The sequence below is a fragment of the Trachymyrmex septentrionalis genome, unplaced genomic scaffold, assembly GCF_001594115.1.
Source record: "Trachymyrmex septentrionalis isolate Tsep2-gDNA-1 unplaced genomic scaffold, Tsep1.0 scaffold34, whole genome shotgun sequence".
Lineage (NCBI taxonomy): Eukaryota > Metazoa > Arthropoda > Insecta > Hymenoptera > Formicidae > Trachymyrmex > Trachymyrmex septentrionalis.
Genome location: NW_017305504.1, coordinates 121,943 through 147,362, shown reverse-complemented (window position 1 = coordinate 147,362; position 25,420 = coordinate 121,943). Strand labels below are relative to the sequence as shown.

The following is a 25,420-nucleotide window of genomic DNA, read 5'->3' as shown; positions in this document are numbered from 1 at the left end:
CCTTTAATTTGCTTTTTTACGAAGCCCCGTACGATTTTTTTTCATCGAATTATTTAACGTTGAAACAAAAGGACCATTTTTGCTTCAACGTTGAATCATGAAATCTCTATGAGACCGTTTTTTTAAGTAGCGATCCGAAAAGTAGAGGTTTCTACCTGTAAAATGCTTTTTTAAACATCCCTATACGATAATTTTTGACAAAGTTATTGTATCTTGAAATCTTGTCTATTTTTGCAGAGTGAACAGGTGTTGCGTTAATTTTGTTGCCTAGTGTGTAAAAAATTTACATATTTCTTTGCAATATGAAAATAAATGTATAATGGTGTAAAATTCCTTTATTCGCCAATCAAAATTTCACGAATCTTGATGACCTTCCCCACATTCACGATCACTAGATACGATACAAAGAATTTTTGCCACCCCTGCATTCGAGAAATAAAATTTAGGTTTATACGCAGCTACTTTAAAATGTTAAATGTGCCGGAGATCCGTCCTGTATTTAAGGCACAGACGAGCCGCACTCGTCCGGAATGAATAAGACGTCGGGCTTTCACAAGTACGAGCGAAAACAGTCGTAATTGGCCTCTCGGTTCGGATAAATGCGTCTGGGGTGGGACGAGGGTGGGAGGAGAGGGTAAAGTGGCGAATCCAAGCGAATCCGGCGAATCGCTAAATTAAATGACATCCTTTTATTACGCGTCTCGCTACTTCCTCCCCCACCCGGTTTCTTCATCCTCCCTCGTTCTTCGCTTTAAGCGAGACCGTAACTCCCGTCGTTAGGTCTTCAAGCTCGGCTTCGTGCTGTCATGCAAATACGAGCAATTTAATAACGCTGCCGAGATATCGCGTGCACCTTTACAAAGTAAACATTTCAGCTGCAACACGCAGCATCCAGAGCTACACGACGATATTTACGCAGCGCGTCATCCTGTCATTCTTCGTCTTTCCAATTAGGGAAGTATAATTTATTTTGACCATCATGGACCTTGAAAGTGGCAACTTTTCTATTTGCAGAAGTTCTAAAATCTAAATGTAGAGTCCATATTTTTATAAAATATCCAAACAATAAAATAATTATATACGTTGTGGCGCGAGAGATTCATATTTATATATGTGAGAACATAATATTTTTGATATAATTTGCAATTTTTTTTACATTTCCCAGAAATATTATAAACATTCAATATATTTAAATCTTATAAAAGCTGCAATCCCAAGAGTAAAGTTTTTCAAGAGCGTTTGAAAATTTCACGCCTACGTTCTACATTTAAAAAATTCTAAAGCTGCCTCTACGATTCGAAAATGGCAATTGAAATACGTCTCAAAAAAATCTTCAAGAATATTCGCGTGTTTCTAAGTTCCTTGATTTCAAGTCCTCTGAGGGCGTCGAATTTTCAAGGTTTCAAGTTCTTAAAGCTCAAAAAGTTCCAAGTGCTCGAAATACGCACTTTGTGAAGGTGGCATTTACATTTTTGTAAGCTGTTATGCACTTTCATGTAAAAGAGGGTGCGATATGAAGTTCGCGGGGGACAAGTCGCGCCGCCGAATTACTGAACAAAAGGGGGTATCGCCGAGCTCGCGACTGTACAGCATAGATATAAAGCGACGGGGTTGGTGTCGCGGGAATCTTCGGGTGCATTTCCATTTCAAATGCGCTGATACGAGCCCGCCTCGCATCTTCGCCCCGGTTCTCTCAGCGAACTCACGAAACACGATGCAATCTCGCGTAATGAAACGTTTCCCCGTACCGGATATCTGCACCCGCTCTTACAGAGGGTACAAGGACACTTCCGATTTTGATTAGAACTCGAGACCAAGACTTGTATTCAAGGAGCAACAAACGAAAGAATCGGCCTTTTATCGCGAAGTTGGTCGCACGTGACGAGCATCGAAAAGTCTCTTCTTGAATTGTAAATTTTTCTATGCGATACTTTCTAGAAGAAATGTAATTTTTACCTCAAGCAGACTATAATCTGGAAAAAAAATCTGGTAATAACTATTAAATGTATTTTCTTTAACACATTGGCAATATTTATGATGCATTAAATATTATCAAATGTAACAATAGTAATCAGAGTAGCAAGATGAGTCAAGTAACTTAATGACATTTTAAAAATTAATTTAGAAAAGTATTTTTAAGTATGGAGATGTCGAAACTCTTTTTAAAAATTGATTGTACAACATATAACTTGTTAGAATCAGTGGGAAGTTTTTTTAAAAGTGTCCATGTTGGCTTTAGACACTAAACAAATTATTTAAAAATATGCAAAAATATGCCGTGACTTTGTTTAAAAATGATCTTAACTGAAAACTGAAATTAAGTTTTAGTTTTTTTTTTTTTTTTTTTTTAGATTTCAATAGAACGTTCGATTAAAATTATTTTACTAAAGCTCTATCTAGGTTCGATTATTATTAACAGATTTTGTTCAGTAACGATCGGAAATCTGTAAAAATCGATCATCTTCCATGGCATATATTTGCAAAGGGAAAATTAACTTCATTAATTCTCGCCAAGAATAATGCTATGTTTCTTCACTTACCACTAATTTTCAGACAGTCCGCGCTTCATTAAAAGCTATTACGGCTTATTAAAAGTTTTATGCGCGAGTCTATTGGTGTTACGTAATAAGATTTACAAGTTATTATAAGTATAATGAGAGACCGACTTGTCATTCCCCGCTTCTTTCCATGCAAATAAAGAAACAAACTGTTCAGACGCTATGACTGTATCGCATTATTGTACAAGTTGCGATAAAGAATTTGCCGCTGTTGTTACACAAAAGTTTTGTAGAAATATATCATCGCGAAATAGCTGTATAACTTGTTACAAGTCTTGAGCGAATATATTGTTATTGCATAACTTCTTGCAAGTTATTAAGATCGGAACCATTTATCATCTGTCTCCTCTTTTTGTGCAAGTGAAATACGCGAAGCTAATCACCTCGGCAATACAGAAAGATTAGTCCGAACGAGAAGCGCGATTGATCAATCAACAAATTCATGAGTTACTCGATAAAACATATTTTTTACTTGTGTTAAAAGTAGTCTTATTTTAAGCCCTTTACTATTATCTTATTGTCTTTAAAAGTAATCCGTGTAGGAATTTTTGTGTTGAATTTTTAACATATTCTAGTGTTAATTTAACATAATTTATGATTAAAGTTATTTGAATATATTTGTGATAAATTGATATATTTAGTATTTCTTTAAAATTTCTTTAACATAAATGTTAAATGAATAAAAGATGAATATGTTAATTTAACATATTGCAAATTTTAATGTGAAAAATACACACAGCTTCTTCCAAAATTTTGGTGTTAATTTAACATAAGAAGAATAAATTAAGTAAAAATTAACACAATAAAAACTGACGCAAAGCGTTACATTTCTTTGTCCTATTTTTACACAATGTGACTTTCTAACATAATCATTTTGTGTTAAATGATACACACAAAAATTTTAGTGGACACGTAAAATAGTGTTAAATTTAACACAAATTTTCCAACCGTGTACAAGTCTAAACGTAATAACATCTTTAATTTCTAATGACATGGCTTTTAGGATACATGAAGACAGTATGAATTTATTATTATGACTTCTGCGTTGGACGGTATTACCACAATTCGTACGATAAGACAATATGGCGACGGTATTCATAACAATTCATATTTCCCGATATTCGCGAACGATCCTTTTTAACGGTTTCTTATCGCACGACGGCGTTAACAAAAGCACTCGTTAAAGTGATTAACGACGATGAGATTGTACGGGAGGGGGGAGGGAGGGGGAGAGGGGGATGTGGATGGGAAAGTGGTGGACGAGGAGGCCGCGATACAACCGCGAACGCCATTACAGGGGCTTTATTAATTGCCATCGTCGTGTAATTTGCTCGGCTATGCGAACGAGGGGATGGGCCGTGGAACTTGGTCGATCGCTCTCGCCTACTTAATTGCTGCTTTCATTAGGACCGTCATGTCACGTTCTTTCAACGAGTCTCGTTCGATGCCGCTACCGCGCGAGATTGCTGCCGCGCCGGTGATTTATGGATACGGAGCGACTATTTCAACCCTTCCGCCGCAGAGCACGTACTTCAAAATTATATGAGGAAAGTTCTTTCTCTCCCAGTACAACGTTTCCGTAATCTCGTTTCGTTCTTTCCATTTCCTTTTTTTTTTTCGCGTATAAAAAAATCTTCTCTGCGATCCCCGGGCGTTTCTCTCGTAACTTTCTTCTCTACTTTGAAGTTGTACAGAAATACATTTTTTAATAATATTCATACGCAAAGAAACATTTCCTTCCATTTTTAACGTATATTTGAATGTAATTCTTTCTCTCTTTTAAAATTGGCGAAATATAATTATTATTGAACACCCGGAAAGAACGATTTTGCCAAAGTATCCAAAATAGGATTATCACAAAGTCTTCATCCTTAAAGTTTCATAATTTTTCCCGAATTTCAAGAAAAATTTATATTATTATTATTATTATTATTATTCAATAATTATTATTTAGTATTTTCGAAAATAATTAATTTGATAGAGAAACAAGAATTTCTTAATCGCTTCGAATGTATTGAGTAAAAAAGAGAGTAAAAAAAAAGTAGCAAATCGATGGCAAGAAAAATGCAAGCAAAAGACTCCGAACCGAAGACGCTCCGAGCGCTAACGACTCAAGTTTCGGAAGGAATTTCGAAGCAAACTTGAAGCTTTGTAACTTCGTTGGGTGTAACCGTGAGCGTGTCTGCGGCAAAGTGGCCACTTTCCACAAAACGACGTTACGGGGGGAGCAGGACGATTCGAAGGACGACGACCGCAACGGCGAAGAGGCCCACGCGTCTGCGTGCAGCACACGTTCGTCGCTCCATAAAAATCCACGTGCCAGCCGAATTGCGCTCATAGACGACACGTGGTGGATCCCGAAGAGAGGCATTAAGAATTTAGCGCGGCGGAAGAAGAGAAAGAATGTAAGCATGGACTATACTTGTTTAAAGCGACGGCGAAACGTGCCTGAATTTAAATGTTTCCGTAAAAGGCAGAAGAGAGATAGGGATGGAAACTTGGGGAAATACAAAAAATACAAAGGTCTGCATTCGCACCCCGCTTTTATCGACAAGTGCGCGCGTTTAAATTAGCATACAGTTTACGTTACATTTTCTAGAATCTCTACAGAAATAAATGCGCGCACTTGTCCATAAAAATAAATACAGACAAAAGACTTTAGAAAAAATACGCACAAAAATTGTGGAAAATTTTTAAAATCCAAAAATATAGAATATATTTAAGAATGTATCAGATATAGTCTCTTAAAAAGTAACTGAATCTGAAAATTTATCCTTTCCTTATAGAAATGAATTTGTTTTATACATATATATAAAATACAATTTTATAGTTTAAATAAAAATTTTCTCATTTTAAAAACATGTCTATATTTCTATTGAAACAATTTTTTCTATTCAGCTTCTACATTATCGCCAAACTCTTTGTATTACTATTAAATATAATATATAAACGATAAATCATAATGGTTGTCTGAAAAATTATAGGTAAATTATCGTATAATTATAGCCATTGCAAGTGTTTATATAAGTAATAAAAACAATAATTTGCCAACTATATATATTTGTTAACAAAACTCTATATATGGTCATTATTACGAACATTATGTAGTAGTAATAATTATAATAATTATTCATAAATACCAAAAGCATTTTCTTCCATTGTCAGTGTGAATACAGAACAAAAGACTTTAAAAGAAATGCGCATGAAAATTGCGAAAAATTTAGAAAATAAAAAAAGATATATCAAATACTTAAGAAAAATGTGGACAAGTCACATGAAGTTGTAAATCTCAAACTGCCGTCAATTTTTCGTTCTGCGGCTTCTCTTCTCTTCGTTTCACGGTTGTGTTTCCGACAACAAACAGACTAGCTTGGCGACACATACATTCGACCCAATATTCAAATGTAACAATAATTACGCATCGCCAGTGGAGCGAACAAACCCAAAGTTTGCGCAGACGGATTGGCGGGGATGCGCGCACCTTTCCATCCCTTATCACGCAACGGGCAGACTCGGGATTCGTGCGTCCCATTATATCGTGCGACCAGACGCAATTAAGCTTGAGATAGCGGTTATGCCGACTCCAGATCTTCTCCGAGAGCAGAGAGAGAGAGAGAGAAAGAGAGAGAGAGAGAGAGAGAGAGAGAGAGAGAGACTTCCCAGAAAGGGAGAAAATTCTGTGCCAGCTGCAAGGAACGATCTCGATATCCTTCATGGCTCGCGCGTTTCTCTCTCTCCGCATCCCTCAACCCTCCTCGTCCCTTTCACCCCCGTGTGCTACGCTTCGCAGTGCGTAGACGCGCCCTGCTCCTGACGCGTGAAACGCCCGGCCACCCCAATACCGTCCGTTTCCACTGCCTCCCGTCCGTCGAGTTCTGTCTCTATCTACTAGCCCTGATCGCTTCGACTATCGTTCCGGGTTTCCTACCCTCCTCACGCAATGTTCGACCGATATCTCTACCACCCGGATACATCATTCGGAAAATTTGGGAAACAACGGTTCGGTGTGTTTAGCGTGTAAAATTACGTTTAACTGCAAACTGCAAATTGATTTCTGAAGATTACGCGTTTCACCGCGCATGAAGTATGCAAATTATTAATTACGTTTATGAAAGCAATTCTGATTAAGATAGAAATTTAAATCAATCGGGAAATCGATATATATATAGGTAACATTTGAAAATAGAAAATCATATAAAATATTATTTAAAGATGTACAATCTCTTTTTTGAAAAAAAAATTAAATTTGGGGAAGTATGTTTAATATTTACACTTAAAATAAACTGTATACATATGGAAGTTGTGTGAATAAGATTATATTTTTGTTTAATAACATATTTTTGTAGTTTATTTATTTTATTTATTATTATTTTTATTGTTAAAAATTAAAATTTCAAACATAATAAAAAATTTACATTTTTCTTTTATAAGTAAGTACTTTAAATATTCAAAATAATTTATGCAAAGTTTCATTGCGATTCACTGATTAGTTACAAAGATATAGCACAAATAAATATTTTGTTTATTTACTGAATAAACTAGTTCGTGCATTCTCATGTAAACTCTACGTAGATAATCTTGAATACGTACTTATATTAAAAAATTGAGATTTTTATCATTTATTTTCTAATTTCCATATATTTTTATTAAAGCACAGATTCAGATTTAAAAAATATTATTTATTAAAATAACTTATGATCCAGATAGTAAACTGTCACCAAATTTGTCGTATTATTTTTAAACGTGATTTAGAATAATCTGTAATTTTTTCATAACTTTGTTATTTTTAAAATATGTAGAAAAGATCCTTAAATAGTAATTTTTTATTATATAACAATAGGAGAATGAATAACATTTGGATATTTTTGAGTAACAATGTAACAATTCGTGGTTTCATTCTGTATAACAACAATTATGTAACATGACGTAACAGAGGATCGAAAGGGATTTTGCAAAAATTGTGTTAAATGCGTGAAACAATTTTATAAGTCAAGAAAGATTAGAATTTAACAACAAATGTACGAAATTTCGACTTTACATGCCTTTGCTGCATAATATTCTTTTTAAACAATTAACAGACCAAACCTTTGTTAATCCAGTTTTCAGTTTTTGGTGAAACAGTTGCTGAGATTATTCGTAATATCGCATGCAGCTATCCGCCCGTGCTCTTTTCTATCTTCTCCCCCTTATGTTTTGTTTGACCGACACGCAGCATATCTACTGCCAGCTGCGGCTGACTATACACAGAGTCGTACTACTCGCGATGGGCTACATGACGCTCGGCAAAATAAAACACGAAGATCAATCCCACGAGAACTTTTAACTACCATTGAAACAAACGAATAAAAATTATCTTTAAAAAAGGTACAAACAGAAAAAAAATGTCAACTGCATATCTTTGTTCTCAAAGTACTATTATCGTACAAATTTCTTATCTTAAAATTTATTCGGAAAGAAGAATTCGGAAAGAAGTTTTTCAGAAAGAAGAGTCAAATATTTTGTTGAGGAAGCAATTTCATATAGCAATGTAAATTACTATTAATGCTGCTGACATGCATTTATTAATGCAATTAAGTTAAGTTGATAACTCAAAAATTGCGTAAAGTCCAGAAAATTTGTCTGACTTTTTCCTGAATTTCCTAACTGTTTCCAATTTACTTGCAATTCCAATTTTGTGGCAAATCTGTCCAGATAGTACGGAGAGTTAAAAAAAAATTCAAAAAGAATTCGTATGTCATCAATTTGAGTTCCTTTTCAGATGCTACAAGAATTCTTTTTCTAAAAAATTATGAAAAGATTTCTTTTTGCACATGAGCTGACATACGATTGAATTCTTATTGAACTCTCTGCGCACGGAAAAAAAAGTTTGGTTGAATTAACTAGAATTCTGGTGGAAAATGAACGATTCAGAATTCTGGTTAAGTGTACTAGATTTCTGATTAAATCTACTGAATCGTCGATTATTTCAACTAGAATTTTAATAAATTTAACCGGAAATCTTATAGATTTAACTAGAATTCTGGATTGTTCATCATTTGATTTTTCATCAGTATTCTAGTTAATTCAACCACACACTTTCTTTCTACGTGCTATCTTGACGTGGGGTGATTGTTATTTAAAAACTTTGTATTTTTTTTTAGTTCTCATCTCACGAGTGGTGAGAAGTAAACTTATTTGGCAAAAAGGAAGGATCGAGCGGATTTCCTTGATCGTCCCACTGTCGGAAAGGCTAGAGGGAGCGGAAGAAGGCCGGCGGAGCAAGGAAAATCTGGGGTGACGATATTGGCAATTTCGCTGTCGCATTTTCATTTCGCCTCGCGCTAACATCGTGAGCTACGAATTTTCGCGACTCCCCTTCGCGGCTGAACGGAAGAGCGGTTTAAGGAAAAGGAACGGAAAGGGGTTGGAGGAGGGAACAGTGAAAACAGATTTCCCCGAGTGTCGCCCGTGCTTCCTGCACGAATTTCCATAGACGTAATCGCGTGTAGATCGAGACCGATGTGTTTCCGCCGCAACTCCATCCCGCCATTGCTCGCGAAATTTCGCGCAAAGATTACGACGGGGTGCGCGAAATTCGACGTGTTGCATATTCGAAAAATGTAGATCTAAAATTTTCACACAAACATTTTTTTATTAAAATTTTTACCCTCAGGGTTGAAGCGTAAAACGCACAATTCAAAAGATGTTATAACACATAATAATTGTAAGATTAAACGTCGAATTTCTAATAATGTCATTTAAATTAATTTCACATTTTTTTACGTTAATCTCCACGTAATAATTTTGGCATATTTTCATTTTTGTAATTATCGAGGACAACCCAAAAGCAAGAGATCGAAACGTCTAATTAAATTTGTTGTTCAACAAAGAATTCGAATTCACACCAATGAACACCTAATAGTTTTGACTCTAACTGGCATTTACACTTTTTTGATTTATATTCTTTAAAACTGTATTAGAAATTTAATGCGACAGAGTCCGATTTGATGAAACGTTAATTCTGTATTTATTATTATAAATTCTGTATTAAGTGGATGAATCGCGATAGATTTAACTTGCACAAATAGAAGCATCATGAATTTTTCGTGATACGTTCGTTATTAAACGTGGTTTGTACAGAAACGTAAGAAAATGTTCAACGAGATGTTTGTACGACTCGCTGTTTGCGGAGCACTCCTTACTGCCGCTTCTCTCGCAGAAGACTTCCGGCGCGGAATTAAAGTTGCAGCAAGTGTGGCTCTCGACAGTCGGCGCGCGAAAAGCGGATAAGTGCGAAGCATACCCGATATATATATCTACATACATGGAATTGGAGTCCGATGTACGTTTCCCGATTGGTGACAAATCGATCGAACGAAATATCTTTCGTTTTGTGAATAATCTCTCGCACTCTTTATTTAATTATAAAGTTATCTGCCCCTTTAGCTAAATCGGTATAAAACAACGGAAAATAGATATTAAAAAGAGTTAAATAGACAGAGGATAGACAAAACTCTACATAACATTAACTCCTGAGAAACATATTATATATTTATTTTATTAGAAAGCTTATTCGCTGAAAGCTATTTGTTTCCAACAGAGTTGCCACAAATTCCTCATCCTAAAATTTTATAACTTTTGGAAACTGTTAAACGTTTTGTTTAGTACGTTGAGTTTAATGTAGCAATCAAATTACTATTAATGTTGCTGATACTCGCATGTTTAATTATTAAGTTGATATAGTGTTCCAAAACTGCATAGGTATGCGATATATATGTGTATTAAATTTCTTTAAAGCCAAAAATGTTAATTCTCAAGAGAAGTTTGCAAAATTCCCTGACTTCCCGTTTTTGTGGCAATCATAATTAAAAGTAAATAGGCTTCTTATTAATAAAACAAGTAGTAAAAAAAAAATGTATAATATTTCTCAGGTTCATATTATTTCGTTTATCACTCGTGCTTATTATTGATACGTTCACTTGAAAATCAGGATTATTGTTTGATAATCAATAAATGTATTTAGAAAAGTAGATAGATTCACCCCTTCTATCACAGAACACAAAAGAGATGCTCGCGGAATCTCGCGAATTCAACGAATTCCGCCCGCAATTTGTGTTATATTTAATCGATGGCATTTAAAAAAAAACGTGATACCAATACATATATAATTCAGACCTCGATAATTTAATGCAATTATGCGCCGCTATCTCCTTCGCTCCTTCTCTCATAGTGGCGAACGCCAAGCGGGGTTTAGGGGCGGATTTCAACGGCCGTCTGTCCTCCGCCCTCTTCTCTCTTGTTTCACGGTGGTGCGAGCGCGCGTTAATTCCCATTCGTTGCGCGTTTACATTATTATTAAAGCGCGTTTACACGGTCGGCTGCGTCGACGCCGCTGCCGTAGAATTTTAATCCGCGATTCTGCGCCGCGGCGCCGAAAAACGCGACTATTAATCTTACAGCGATCGCTTCATGGCGTATTTAAATTCCTTCCCGCCCCATTCTTCATGTATCGGTTCATTACATGAATAACTTAAGTTTATTGTGTTTATTGCGTTTTCACCCGAGCATCCTTTTAGGATACGAATCGCACAAAAGGCAATTTATTTCGGCTGCGGCAAATGCCCAAAACAAAGTCTTCGAATTGTGCTTGATTATTAGAAATTTAATGACAAATTTCTTGATTTTGCGGAAATGAACGATATCTGAAATTAATTAGAATCCATGAGATTTTTTTACTGTATTTTGTGAATTGTTACGTTTACGGATATTCGAGTTAGTGAATTGAACATGAATTGAACGGCTATTACATGGAAATTATATTGATTATGTAAAATTATTGAAAGTTATACGGAATTTCTCGTTAATTATTAACGGATTTATGTAAATTTTGTGCACAATGCTTGTTTGAAATAATTATTAATAACACACTCTATGATATTCGTATCTCTATATTTTTATCTCATATTTCACGCGTCACATTGTTTCAAATATATTCTTTATTTAATACATAATAGTAATAATGGCAAACGTTAATGTACGTTTTTAAAATATTGCATTGTATCTATTTCGCGCTTTTAATTTTTCTTGATAGTCCCTGAAATTATTTCCAACAAAATAAATTAATTTTACGGGCGAGTCGCCAAATAAACGATCGGAGAAGATTTGAAGAATAATACAATTAATATAGCACGGACGAAACATACTCGAGCAATTACACAACAAATTGCAGCAGACTGCGCGAACGCGATAAACAACAATTTCTACGTTGCGAGACGTGCGTTATTTGTAAAATAAAATAGCTAATTCAGGACGCGCTAATTAATTATGCTCGAAACAACGGGGGTTTTAGCGAGCATCCTCGCGAGCGTACAAATTTTCATAGTATGCAAAATTGCAAATAACTCGATCGGTGAATTTATTAATTCGATTAATTGAATGTCCCATTTCCAAGTTCGATGATAGTCTCTCCTCCCCTCTCTCTCTCTCTCTCTCTCTCTCGCCCTTTCTCTCTCTTACGCATTAATGCGTTATTACCGCAGGCGTAATTCGCCGTAAATTATCTCATCGAAAATTATCTTTGCCGGAACGGTCGCTGCATGTTTGCCGGTAATTGTTATTGCAAAGGATAACTACAACCAATCCATTTCTCGTGTCAGTCAAGATTTGAATCCGATTTAATGCGCGCGTTAAAATCAATAAAATACAGATACTCTAGAATAATTACTGCTTTTAATCATTCAATGTTTACGCAAATGTTTAACCTTTAGAAGACGAAGATCTATTTTTAAAAACTTAGCTTGAGCACATTAAAAAAAATATGCAATTTTAATAAATATTTCTTTAAATAGTTTTAAGTAAATAATTACTAGATGTAAACATATATTTATATTTCATATAAAAACCGTTAATTTAACTTACTAATCTTTAATTTGTTATCGAGTAAATATTTATTTACTATATACGTAAATGTTTATTTATTGTTAGTATTACTAAAAAAATATTTAATAAATTTTTTTTAGTGTAAAATTTGTTATTGTATTTTACATGGTATTTTTTGTCTCAAAATATCACATTGTTTCTGCAACATTATAGTGACTTTCTCCATTTTTTAAAGGTTAATATAAAAATTATACGTATATTGTATTTTAGAAAAGATTATTTTGCGTAGCAAATAGTGACCAAAATCGAAAGATCCAAAAATCAATACGATATAACCAGTGAAAATCTCTGATAAAGAATCCACCTTGACTGATCAGATTTCGCTCTTCTCCCCGAACAAATAAAAACTTTACCTCGGTCGTTGGCACTTGGAAAGCTTCCTAAGTCTGCACCTTAGCCTGCTTTAAGAGGCTCGCAAGCTTCGTACGCGGGTCGCCGACCTGAGCTTAATACGTACACTTATCACGCTGCAATGATCTTGTTAGCAACTTTCGTTCATCGGCGTCTGGAGGCGGAAAGACGAAAGGGTGCTAGGAGCTTTCGAGCTTAGAGATGGTTAAACGCGCTTTATTGGCTTTGGAAGCCTCGGTAAAGCTCACCTCGTTCCAGAGCAATGCAAACTTCGATTCTCGAAAACGAGAACTGCTTTATTTCTCGTCTGGTTTCGAGGAAACGAATCGAACGCAAAATCGATCAATCATTCAACAAAATAAAGAAAATATATACTATCTATATTTAAAAAAAAAAAGTTTTTCTTACAAAATATTTAAATGTCTCCGAAAGAGACTGAAACAATCACATTCCTCCGCTTATCCAAATTTCGTGTTTTTACTTATTATACATATAAAGAAATACTTTTGCTAAAGTATCTAAAAATTTAACTAGATATATACAAATTGATACAGATCTGAAAATAATTAAAATAAAGTGGCTGTTTCGAGTCTTGACTCTGATTAGAGAGTTTCTGATTCAGTCGAATGCTGAATGGAATGAAATGAGTTTTGTTTCATGTTCTCCGTTAAAATTAATCAATTTGGAGTTCTCACTTACCCACATCCTTCGAGCCACCCCATGTTCCCAGCTGAGCTTGACGGGCTAATCGGGACAAAGCGTCGACATAAACTCGCGACGCCGCCGCAGCTCCTGAAAAGGTAGTTATTGTTAGTTATGTGTGTTGACGTTAATGTAGATCGATCCATTAGTTTATATTAATATCTATTTATAAATTCATAAATTGTAATCAATTTTTTTACTAATTTAATAAAACATTAATAAATCTTATTTTAATATCTTTAAATAAATATTTCAAATAGTTTGTGCCAACACAATGCGAATTCAACGCAGATGAACTGATATTTGCAGGGAGTAATGCATAAGTAAATAGACTAAAAAAACATGCTCATGCGTTTCTTCCTTTGTGTTCGATTCGAGAGACACGAACGAGAGATACGCTCCCCGAACAAGCGTCAATATAATAAAAAGACCGAACCAACCACTCTCGTGGTTATCAATGAAAAACAATCCTCGTTCAGGCCTGCTCTCGTTAGAGGTTATGGGGTAGAAAAATTGGGACAAACCGGGAAAGAAGTGGGAAAGACAAGCGAGAGACGAGGGAAAGCAGTGGTAGGTATATCGGTGGAAATTGTGTGTTCCACCCTCGCGGGCAAATCCCTCATAAATAGTGGGCTTGTACGCTACCTAACGGACTTGAAGGACGAAAGAAAAGAGAGAAAAAGAGGGTGAATGACGTAGGAAGGGAAGGGGTGGCTAGTCGGACAAGAAACCGTGCGTGCTGTATCTCTGGAGAAACTCGCAGAGAGGCTGTGGGGTCGTTTTATGAGCCGCGCCGTCCCGTCGCGATCATCCCCTTTCGTTTCCAACCCCTTCCTATCCCTTTCCCGAGAAATCGAGCTGTACTCGAAATGCGTTTGTTTCATTAAAGCTCAGCAAGAATTCTAGTTATTCGCCAAGTGCAAGTGGGGTTATATATCTGCGAGGGTCCTGAAATTAATTAATTCAAACCTCTGCAAATGTATATTAAAATTTTTTTTATGTAATTTTTTTAATCATGAGATTTAAATTCTATCTAAAAGTTTTACGAAATAGTTTCAATAGTGGATTTCAATGCAGGATTGGGAAAGTTACGTTGTAAAAATAAATAGTTACAGTTTTTTTCTCTTGAAAGTTTACATAGGGGAGACCAAAGACAAAAGTAACAAGAGGATAATAGTGATAATAGTATCGTTAATATTATATATTTCTTAAACTATAATAATATATGTGTATGCGGCTGCATAGTAAAATTCTGTAGACAGATCGGCATTGAATCGTTCGTTACTGGTTCTGGTGCAGGAGCAGAAATTACTTTTTTCTTGCATCAAGTAAGTTTTACTGCATGCACAAAATCCAAAATATTTTTTTTATAACGAAGGTATCATGTATTGCCTTAATGTAGTTTAATAATTATCTGCGTTGATAGTTTGAGACATTTGAGTTAATTTTTATCTAGGTTTTTATTTAAAAAATTTACAATAAATCATAAAATACCATTAGGGGACAATCGACGCCTCAGTTGTAACGTTACAATTGTCCCCGAACTTACTTGATTTTATTTTAGTATTATTTTGTAAAATGTTGTTTGCATTTTTCTTCATAGAATGCTGCGTTAATTAACAAGAAAAAATAAGACAGATAAGAGAAAAATTATATAAAAGAAGTGTCTTTATGCAAACAGACATTTAAAGAAGTTATAAAGTTATCCATTCGTGTAGCTGCAAGAAAGAGTATGACTTATTTAGTTGTGTTATGTACCTCTGACAAATGTGATACAATTATCCCTCTCTACCGTTATAACAGTCTACGGTGTTGGAACGGTTGTGACAAAATTCCTCATAGTCTTTAAATAAACATAACTTTTTTCTAGTTACATAAAAAAATTAAATCAAAAAAAATTTTATAGCTAAATAAATTCTACATCTAAAGATACATATTTTTTAAATGTAAATATTATATTTTAACTGTTATAACACTTCAAAATCAAACACTTCAAAATGTTGCTTTTGTCCTCGGTCTCCTCTACTAAAATCCTAATAGCTACATCAAATTTGTAATACAGACATTTACGTTATTTACTAAGTGTGATAATTATCAGGGGGATAAAGATATGTATATTCTAATTATAAATTGTTTACTGAGCACTTCATTTTGATCAACCAACATTTTGACGAATAAGTTTCAAATACAAAAAATAACTATTAATTATTATTAAAATATAAGTTAAGTTATAGCACATAATATGTACTTAAAAATATTTTTAGGACTATTTTTTTATAATTGTTTTCAAAAATTCAGAATATATTTGACGAGACAAGTCTGATGCAAAAGGGTTAATAACACCGCAATTTAATTTTCGTTTCGGAGAGAAGGCCTGTCATCCTCAATTAAAGTTCTCAAAACGGAAAATTTCAGCCTGTTTCGCGTGGCGAAACGTTAAGTTTCCCCTCAGCGGTAGATCGCAAATACAAGGAACGGCAGGGGATGAGGGTACAGAGAGTGAATTTATGCTTCATTCGTACACGTTAGGTATATACAAGGAAGAAACGAGTGGAGCGTAAATTATGGCACTCTTGAAGCTCGTTCCACCTCTTCCTTCTTCTTCTTCTCTCTCTCTCTCTCTCTCTCTCTCTCTCTCTCTCTCTCTCTCTTGTCGGCCTCCTCCCCCGCCCCGTCCACCCACCTCAAATACAGTGCTCGTTCATATTACTGAACACGCCATTCTTCGGTGCGAGAAAGTTTATTTAAAAAAAAATTATATACATGATATTCCCTTTTTTTAGTCCCAGTTTTTATACAGCTGAGGCGACTCATTTGATGATTTTTTTATTCCTATGATAATTGGGAGCTTGTAGCTTTTCCATTAAGTTCTGCGTGTGTGCGGGACGTTAAAAAAATTTAAAAGCATGTTATTTCATTAATTTGAAATTGAAATTCCCTTGGGTATTGTTTCAAAGTTTTCACGAACAATTGGAATTAAAAAATCATGATTTAAACTTCAGGAATGAAATCATAAAAGCAGCATTGTTCGCTTCATTATTCATAATTATATACGCCGTGTTTATCACTCGCGTACTATGTTCACGTTATCGTACTATGTTTATCATAATTATCTTTGTAAAAAAAAAAATATCAAAACTATTATTACATGGAGTAACAATAGTAGCTAGAATATGCGCCCGGTTTCGCCTGGCAATAATTTTGCCGCGAGGACTGCGCTTCATATCCGAGTTTTACGATACAGAATTTTGCGACGACATCGAAACTCGCACGTCGACAGCTGTCGCCGCCATTTTTCGCGTATGTTTCGTTGCAGCCTCCAGCGAGACATACGTGAACCAAAAAAAGAAGAGCGAAAAAGAAAAATACGATTTCCCTTGTACTCGTTTCTTCTTTTTTATTTTTTATTGCGGGGGACGAAGTCTGCGAGGAAATTTAACAGCGCGGGAGATTTAACTGCAGTTTCCCACGTTGTCAATTTCGATCATCGTCAATTATTTTCATTATTCCATTTCACTCTAATGTCCCGCAAATAAACTGTTACTGTAAATTGGAAAAGTATTTTCCGTAAAATTTTCACAACATTTTTTATGTATTTGTTAATCATTAAAATTCGAAATTTGTAGGAAATTTATCGTGGCTTTCGTCAATTCTCAATATCGTTTACATTATTATTCAATATTAATTTGAATATGCTCCAAAACATGTACAGTGTGACAAAAAAGTGTGGTAATTAATAAGATATCAAAGTTTTAATAAGATATAACTAAGTTAATAAGATGTAACTAACACTACAGAGTTTGTTTTTTTAATATACGTTACTATTCGGGTAGCAAACTGACGTTATTTGTCGTCATTTTAACGTCAAAATGACGGCAAATAATGTTAGACATTTTCCTACCAGGATAATGATTCGATAAGCACAAAAAAATTTATAACCAAACATTTTTTGTCATCCTGTAAATATCGAAGCAGATTAAGTTGCAAATTTCTACAAATGTTAATCAAGTATTATATTCCCCTAAATTATTCTAAGGCTTATATTTTTACAATTAATAAACATATTATTCAATAACATTTCATCTCTACTTTTATATTATTTCGTATATCATGTGTATATCAGCATACAATAATTCTTCTCAATTCGCAGGAAATTCTGCGTTGAAATTCCACGTGCAAATATTCCGAGTTTCCAAGCACCCGAAGTAGCCAGCGTATTATTAAAAGGACGAATATCGAACATCGCGAAACACGCGGTATAATCGTAAGCAGAAATATCCAGTGCTTCACACCAACCCCCTTGTCGCTCGGGAATGCGTAAACCGTTTGGAACATAACTGGATGGTGGAGTCGATGGTGGAAATGCTGACTCGCCCACCCCCTTGTTTGCGGCTGTTTCAGCAACCCCCGAGCGACTCCGGGGATTGAAAGCAGGCCGAGTTCGTCATCGGCAACGTACCCCCCTATTGTCCAACGGTCATCCCTCGTCTTCCCCCAGCTGTCGGTAAACTTCGGACTGTCCTGTATCAACCCTTCACCGCAACGTTCCTCATCCAGCCCCTCTCGGAGACATCTCGATATCGATATATATACATGTATATCGGGTTATATCAGGTTCGCAGGGAGCCCGCACTCGCTTTCGCCGACGGGAATTCAAGACACAGTGCTATACCGTTCGTATCTGAAGATATGAACAGTATTGGATATTCAGATTCATGGGCATTGCCGAGAGAAATCAGGATATTCACAGTTTCAAACATTTTGAAACTTGACCGTAGCATCCTTCAAGAATACAGAATTAGAATTGCGAAAGTAATAAAAAAATATAACGTTTTGAGCGTAGAATTTCTCAAAAGGATGTTATGCTCTCTTTTGTTATGTTCAAAAGGATCGAGTTCTTCTTTTAAAAAATTAAGACTTACTTTTACGTTAAAATTAATATTTCTAATTAAAGTGGGAATTGGACCGACAAGAATAAATTAAATAGAAGAAAGAATCCTATTTTCGATAGAAGCGGATCTCAGTGCTTAATAATATTCGCATAGACAGATTAACAAATACTTTTTTCAATTCCAAATTACAGGTTCAAACCTGTTGGCTTGAGGTGATATTTTTCGCAATAATTATTCTGCAGTGTTTTTAAGATACTTATTATTTCCATCGTTATTAAATAGGCGATCAATGTACAATAATTTGTGATGTTATTTCCAGCTTCAGTTTATGATGCGTTTCAAGTCCGACAAATCAAATCGATACTCAGTTTACAAAACAGAAGAATGTATTTGTAAATTCATACATGATTATAATATGTTATCAAGCAGCAAGATATTGCTCCGAGCGAAAATAGAACTGCGAAAATAGAAAATAGAATAGGTTTTACCTAATATTTCCAGACTCGTAGAAATCAATTGAATTATCGCTGCATTAGAAACTTTCGAAATTTGCTTTGAAAATTGTAATTATTTTCCGAAAGTCCAACGAGGCGGGCAGAAGGAACTCCAAAATGCTTAACGCGTAATTAAGGAGCTGCTTTGAAGGACGGCTTCTTAGCTCGGTGCGTCGTTTATCAGTGCTTGCGAGCTTGCTTAGAAGGTACAGAGATAATAAATGAACGGCGGGAGTTTCTAAGCGGCTTAATTGCTTATGAGGGTGTTTACCAGGGCTCTTAGACCGGCTTCGCCAAACGCAACAGGCGCGAGCGAGTACTATCAAGATTTCGCGCGGTATTAATGTAGATTAATGGAAAGCTTCGTTGCCGTTTTGGCTGCAACTTTTCCTATTTCTTCGCCGTCGGTTTCCCACGAGCTATCGGCGGTTATTAATGGACTCACGTCTCGACTTTCGCGTTCAATCGGTTTTTCCTTATCGAGATCTACACTTAAATGGGATTTTTTACTCATTATAAACTTCGGGGAACTTTCATTCTTTCGCTTTATGTTTTTTACTTACGCAGGTTAGATGTAATTCTTAAGACGCAGCAGGATATAAACTTACAAATCTTATTATCGATATCTCATAGTCGTCACAAAATCTTATAGGTTTTAGTACCAATAGAGTACTCGTATAGATGAGAAAATTGGAACGAGGAATTTTTATCAACGTTTTGTCTAAAAATTTTTAAGAGTAACTCGAAAGTCAACCAATAAGCGCTAAGTATGCCCGCAATTATGCTTAGAAGGTCTAATTTGCCATATTAAAAGCTAGAATAACAGAGATAAGTTTTTAAAAATTCTATTCGTTTTTTTATATATTATTTTAGACTCTTTGTATTATAACAGAGACTGTGATTTCAATTTTTTGTTTGTAGTTTTGTATTGTGTTATGTATTTTATTTAAGTATTGTGAGAAGACCTACACACAATAAGACTAACATACTTCATATCGTTTCAAAATTGAATTTGATTACTGAATGTGCTTATTTTTTCTTTCTCTTTCAATTAATCATTACATTTTTGTGTTTATAAAAGTCTAGATTATAAATATTTGGTCATTAAAAGTGTAAAATGTATAAAAAACTAATGTTACGTTAATTAGAGTGATCTATTTTCTTGTACATGAAATATCGATAGTAATACTGTATCGATAGCGATTTAAAAAGATTAAATAAAATAAAATGTAAATGATGTAAACAATGTATAAATAAACATAAATAAATAATGCAAAATAACGTAAGCAATTCAATGATGTAAATATTATATCATCGCGATCATCCACTTCTTCGTCCCTTGTTATTTCTAAATTCACCATTTGCACCCTCTTGGCAGACGAGAGTCCTTAGCAAGCGGCGTAAATGCCCTTTCACCCTTACCATCTTCGCAGCGGTATCCCGAGGGGTAGTTTTAATATGAGTCTCGCAGTGCTTAATGACGCCGACATCGACGCCATAGCTGGATGCCGCCACGTCGGAAAATGCAATGGAATGACACAAGGTCCATGGCAACTCCTGAATTCCAGCCCCCTTTCCTTTTCAACGGAAATCCAATCGAGCACGTATTGTACATTCGAATACGCATCACACGTAATAATATTCTATTTAGTCACTAACGTATCAGATAATGACAGCCTTATCGTTAACATATCTTTCAAAAAATTCTTTCTGAAAAATTCTTTCGATCTGTACAGATTATCAAGTTTTAATATAGTGACAATATATTACGTATTATTATCTGACTGATATACTATCTCTTATATTTTACACGATTTTGTGATGAATTTGACAAAGTATTTCTTCTTAAGAAATGATAACTGCGATCACGTTGAATATTATGAAATTCCGAACAATCGGTCAGTAAATCGCTTGCAAGTAATTCATAGTCTCCGTGAGGCATTCATCAACATCGCTGTATAAATTGCTGTATAAAATATAACTTTCATCACGATTTTTCTATGACGATGGAAATGAATTTTATGGTTGTGAATTTTGTTTTATCTGAGGATGGCTCAATCCAAGAGCCGAAACATGTAACGTAATGTGTTTTACAATGTGTTATTTATAGAATTTTTATACATTATATACATCATATTATAGTTCTTGCATTGATAATTAATTACGTTGACTCTTATGGCTGAAAATTAAAAATTAGGACTTAATAAAATTCATTCAAATTTTGTAATCTTCAATTTTTAAATTATTCTGAAACTGTGAAAAAACGAATGTAAGTTTTTTAATTAGCAATGTTCATTAATTCGAAGATCCCTTTTGGAGGTGTATATTAGCATACTTTTCTGCCGATTTTTATCTAAAATTCTAACGCAAAAAAATCAAAATTTCTACATTTTCTAGATACGTCGCAAATGTTGATGATAAAATTATGAATCTTAGGTTTCAATGTAATATTTAATTTACATATGTATTTATTACATTGCATGCAAAATATCACAATTTTTTAGTCTGCATAAATGATAAGGAATGTAAAATCTGGAAGATAACAATTAACAGATTAAATTAAAATTACTTATAGACATACAAAGTACTACAATTTATTTGATACTCTGACTTCATAACGTTATTCAAAACTGAGTACAGTATTATCTCATCCTTTATCAAGTTAAGATAATAGCACTAAGTGTACAATATTCGACATCATTTTATCTAAATATTAAAAGCAATTGGGATTGCAGCACTTTGTATATCTAAGGTACGTTCGGGGAGACGATATTAAGACTATTTATGTTCTTCTGTCTTTGTTTAATAAGCAATAAAGATAGAATGACACAAATAGCATACTATAGCGTCTTCGCGCGAACGCAGTTCCCTAGTGACTTTAAATTTAATTAGTTTGAAGCGGCATGCAGCTCCGGTATTTTAAGAATCAAAAGCACGAAATAAAAGTGTATTCGCGTAATTATGAACGTTGCAAAAGACGCGCGAAAGATCTAAAAGGAGCAAAATTAATTTTTATAAAAGATAAAGAGAGAGAGAGAGAGAGAGAGAATAGGAAAAAATGGACGCCAAGCGACGAAGCGGCGATCTGGCGACGCCACCATTTTGCATTCCGGAAGTGAATACCGTGGCGCGGGCGATAATCGTGAATTAAGAGACGCCGGCTAATCGACATACCCACCCTTTCAATTTTCACCCCTTGGCTTGTAAAACAACGCCCTCGCCGTGTCGCGAGAAGGAGAGACCGGGAGTAAAAGAGAGACAGAGGGAGAGAGAGAGCGATTGTCTCTAGTGATTACGGTTTCCCGAGTTGTTTGCATTTAGGAAGCCATCAACGCTTAATCGCATTCCTTCCCGCCTCGGGAAATTGCAGTTTTCGGCGACGAAAACGGAGAAGCGAAAAGAGCAAGGCGAGAAGGGTGGGATTGTAACAGTGTTGTAACGTTTAACAACAATGCTCTTTTATATCGGCTAGTCCTCGCGGCGCGGCGTGTAAACGGTAAGCGTCGCGATGTTGAATCCCGTCGGCGTGATTGCGTGAAAAACGCAACACAAGGTTTGTTGAATATTTTCGCCAGGCGAGTAGAAACCATTTTTGCAAACGGCGGCATTACGCCTCTTTTCAGGCTGAGCCGACGAGGAATTTCGACCCTCTCGCGTCCCCTTTTTTTGCCAAAATTCGCGGCAATAAATTGTAGTGACAGCACGCGCGCCATAAATATAAATAAAAATGATAGCGAAATAATCCAGATAAGACAACGCAAAAATTTAAATTTCAGATCAAGTATTCTAATACTTGGAGGGGGGAGGGGGTATGTTTTTTACCGGAGCACCCAGTATATCAAGCAAGAGCACCACCAGTTAAAAGTCCTCACGAGCGGAATGCTTGGCGCGGAAATAAACCGCGGGGGTGAGAAAAAGGCAGAACGGTCCTTCGAGAGGGAATAATGAAATTAGAAGCGTCTGCCACCCCGACCGCAAAGAGAGACGGGGAGGGACGGAGGTAGAGAGTGAGAAAGACAGGGGAAAGTTGAAGGGAGGTTGCCCGGAAGCGTCGTCGGTGCTGAGCAAAAATAATTGAATCGCACAGCGCGGGAGCTGCACTGTCCAGAATAAAGTTTACGTTTCAACCCCCTCCCCCCCCCCTTTAACAATCCCCGCTCTTCTCTCATTTCGTTTCCCTACCCCCGCCGTGTACTTCAACCGTGCCATCACCTTTCCTCTGTCACCCCCTACTTCTCCACCACTGCGAGAATGCAACCCCTCGACCACCACCTTGTTGTCTCATATTTCCATCTTCCTTCTGGAATTTCCAAGGGGTGACCGCCCTTCAACCCTTTCCGCTTCAGCTCTCCCGCGCGGATTCCCACGAGGTTGCAGTGGAATAATAAAGGAACGGAATGACTTTGAGATAGATGAGGGCACTCCTTTGCACTCTCGCTTGTTCACCGTTTGTTTTCGCGGTTTCTGACAGTGTCGGCTACCTTCTTCGATAACGCATACCGCGAAATTTAGGCGATCTTTCAGGGGTTGTTTCTAAGAAATTTGCGAAAATGCGATTTTTAATTTATTAAACCGGAAAAAATCACCTTATTAATTTAGTATAATGCATCTCTTACAAAACTGAAGTTTTAAAAGTAATAGAAATATCGGAAACTGAGACAAACTTAACGAGTATAAAGTTCCCTGCCTACAAAAATCTCATTGTTAATTAATTTTGTTTCTCGATTCATCCAATCACTAAACATGCATATACCATAGGATTCATTTATAACCAACTAAAGTGCACGTTGACTGAAAATACTTTTATTTACTAGTAAAGAAATTCACGATAATTATAAACTTTAAATCAAGTTTAATCAATAAGAAGTCTGTAGCCAATTTTTTATCACTTCACTATAACAGTCAATAATAAAAACGGCAAAAAAAAAGGTAAGAAAATGTGAGAGATACCTAATTAGATTATTTTTATAATTACATATTATTAATTATATAATTGTATTATTTATATTATTGATTGTATCGTATTATTATATTTCTGTTATTAATTCTGCCACATATCATTCAGCAAAGAAAGTTCAGTTATTATGTAGTACTTATTTTCACGAAATATCGGTTCTCGTGTAAACAACTCTACGGCGCTTCGTCGTCCCACGAATGGGAGATACTGGGGAGAGCGCGCAAATGAGGAAAGAATCGGGGATGATTTATGGGGTGCATGCAGATGCCGGCATAACAATATTATTGTAAACTTTGCGATTGCGGCATTGTTGAAGTGCCGGGAGGTGGGTCCATCGAGCAAACGCGCGAATAATGGCTCGGGTTTATTTGCACCCCCGTCTTCGTCGGCGGGAGGATCGTATATTTTCGCGAGGCAGACACCCCGATACACGGAGGGTCGAAGGACGCGGCGCGAAAATGAGAAAAGAATGAGCAGCCATGTTTCGTTCACGATATATCAAGAAAATCTTAAATCATTATTATCAAGAGATGATCAAAATTTAATTATGATAGGAGGAGAACTAAAAAAAGTTGAGATTTCACATTCGTGAAAGAATTCGTGCGCGAAATAAATAATAAGAATCGTCAGTTCGCTAACTAAGATATCAAAGTAATCAACGAATGAAATGCATAATTAACACTTTGCTTACCAATTAGATACACCTAGTGAACTCAGAGCGTCACTAATCAATTTTAGTGTTAAATTAACACAAATTTCCATCTGTGTGTATAAATTTAGCATCGAGAACACTTTGATTTTACACATATATGTATATTGTGAATTTTCGAGAGGTTTATCAATTTTGCCAAAAACTTTTATTTTCGAAAATTTTGTTAAAAATTTATTTTAATGTAAAAAATTTACTTATAATTACATTATATAAAAAATAATAGTATAGGCACGGAGGATACAAAAATTCGTGTGGCAAAGGATTCACGTTAAAGCATAAATAAATTAAGGATCTCATTTTTTCACACTTTTCACATCGTCTCTTAATATTTACATATTTCTGCGGTTTATAAAACGGAAGGAATCTCACGAAAGAAAAGGAATGGCGGTTATCTCGCGGAGTAAGGTCGGCGGAGGAAGCGGAGAAGATCGAAAGAACGCGCGATATCGCGAAGGATAATATTTAAGGATTATTCCGCCTCGAATGCCAGCTATTCCGACCCATTAATATCGCTCAGCTGGCAAATTGGATTAAAGGGAATCCATTTAAAGGGATATTAGAGGACCGTATCGCGGAAGGCCGGCCCTCCGTGATTTCTTTTCACTTCGAGGACGAACTGCGAGATAAATCGAGTTTCTCTAACAGATGACATCCATGATTGAATGCTAATGACCCTTTCATTCAATTCGATCCGATTGTCACAATCCTGTTTTCACTGCTATTACTGTAATTTTTTAACATCACGTTATGATAAATTTTACAGCAAAGTTCATTTCCACTTTTTTCTTTCAACAGGAAGAATCGCGATTGCGACGTCTTATCATAAATCGTCATAT

General features: G+C 35.5%; 1 protein-coding gene across 3 annotated transcripts in view; it reads right to left on the bottom strand.

The window, feature by feature from the left end:
* The window catches only part of LOC108750237 (trichohyalin), a 123,382-nt gene that overhangs the window by 36,072 nt on the left and 61,890 nt on the right, over window positions 1–25,420 (bottom strand). For all 3 annotated transcript variants that reach the window (XM_018489571.1, XM_018489570.1, XM_018489572.1), the window contains exon 4: window positions 13,527–13,619. In XM_018489571.1, coding sequence (XP_018345073.1) covers window positions 13,527–13,619 — 93 coding nt within the window. The remainder of the gene's footprint in view (window positions 1–13,526; window positions 13,620–25,420) is intronic.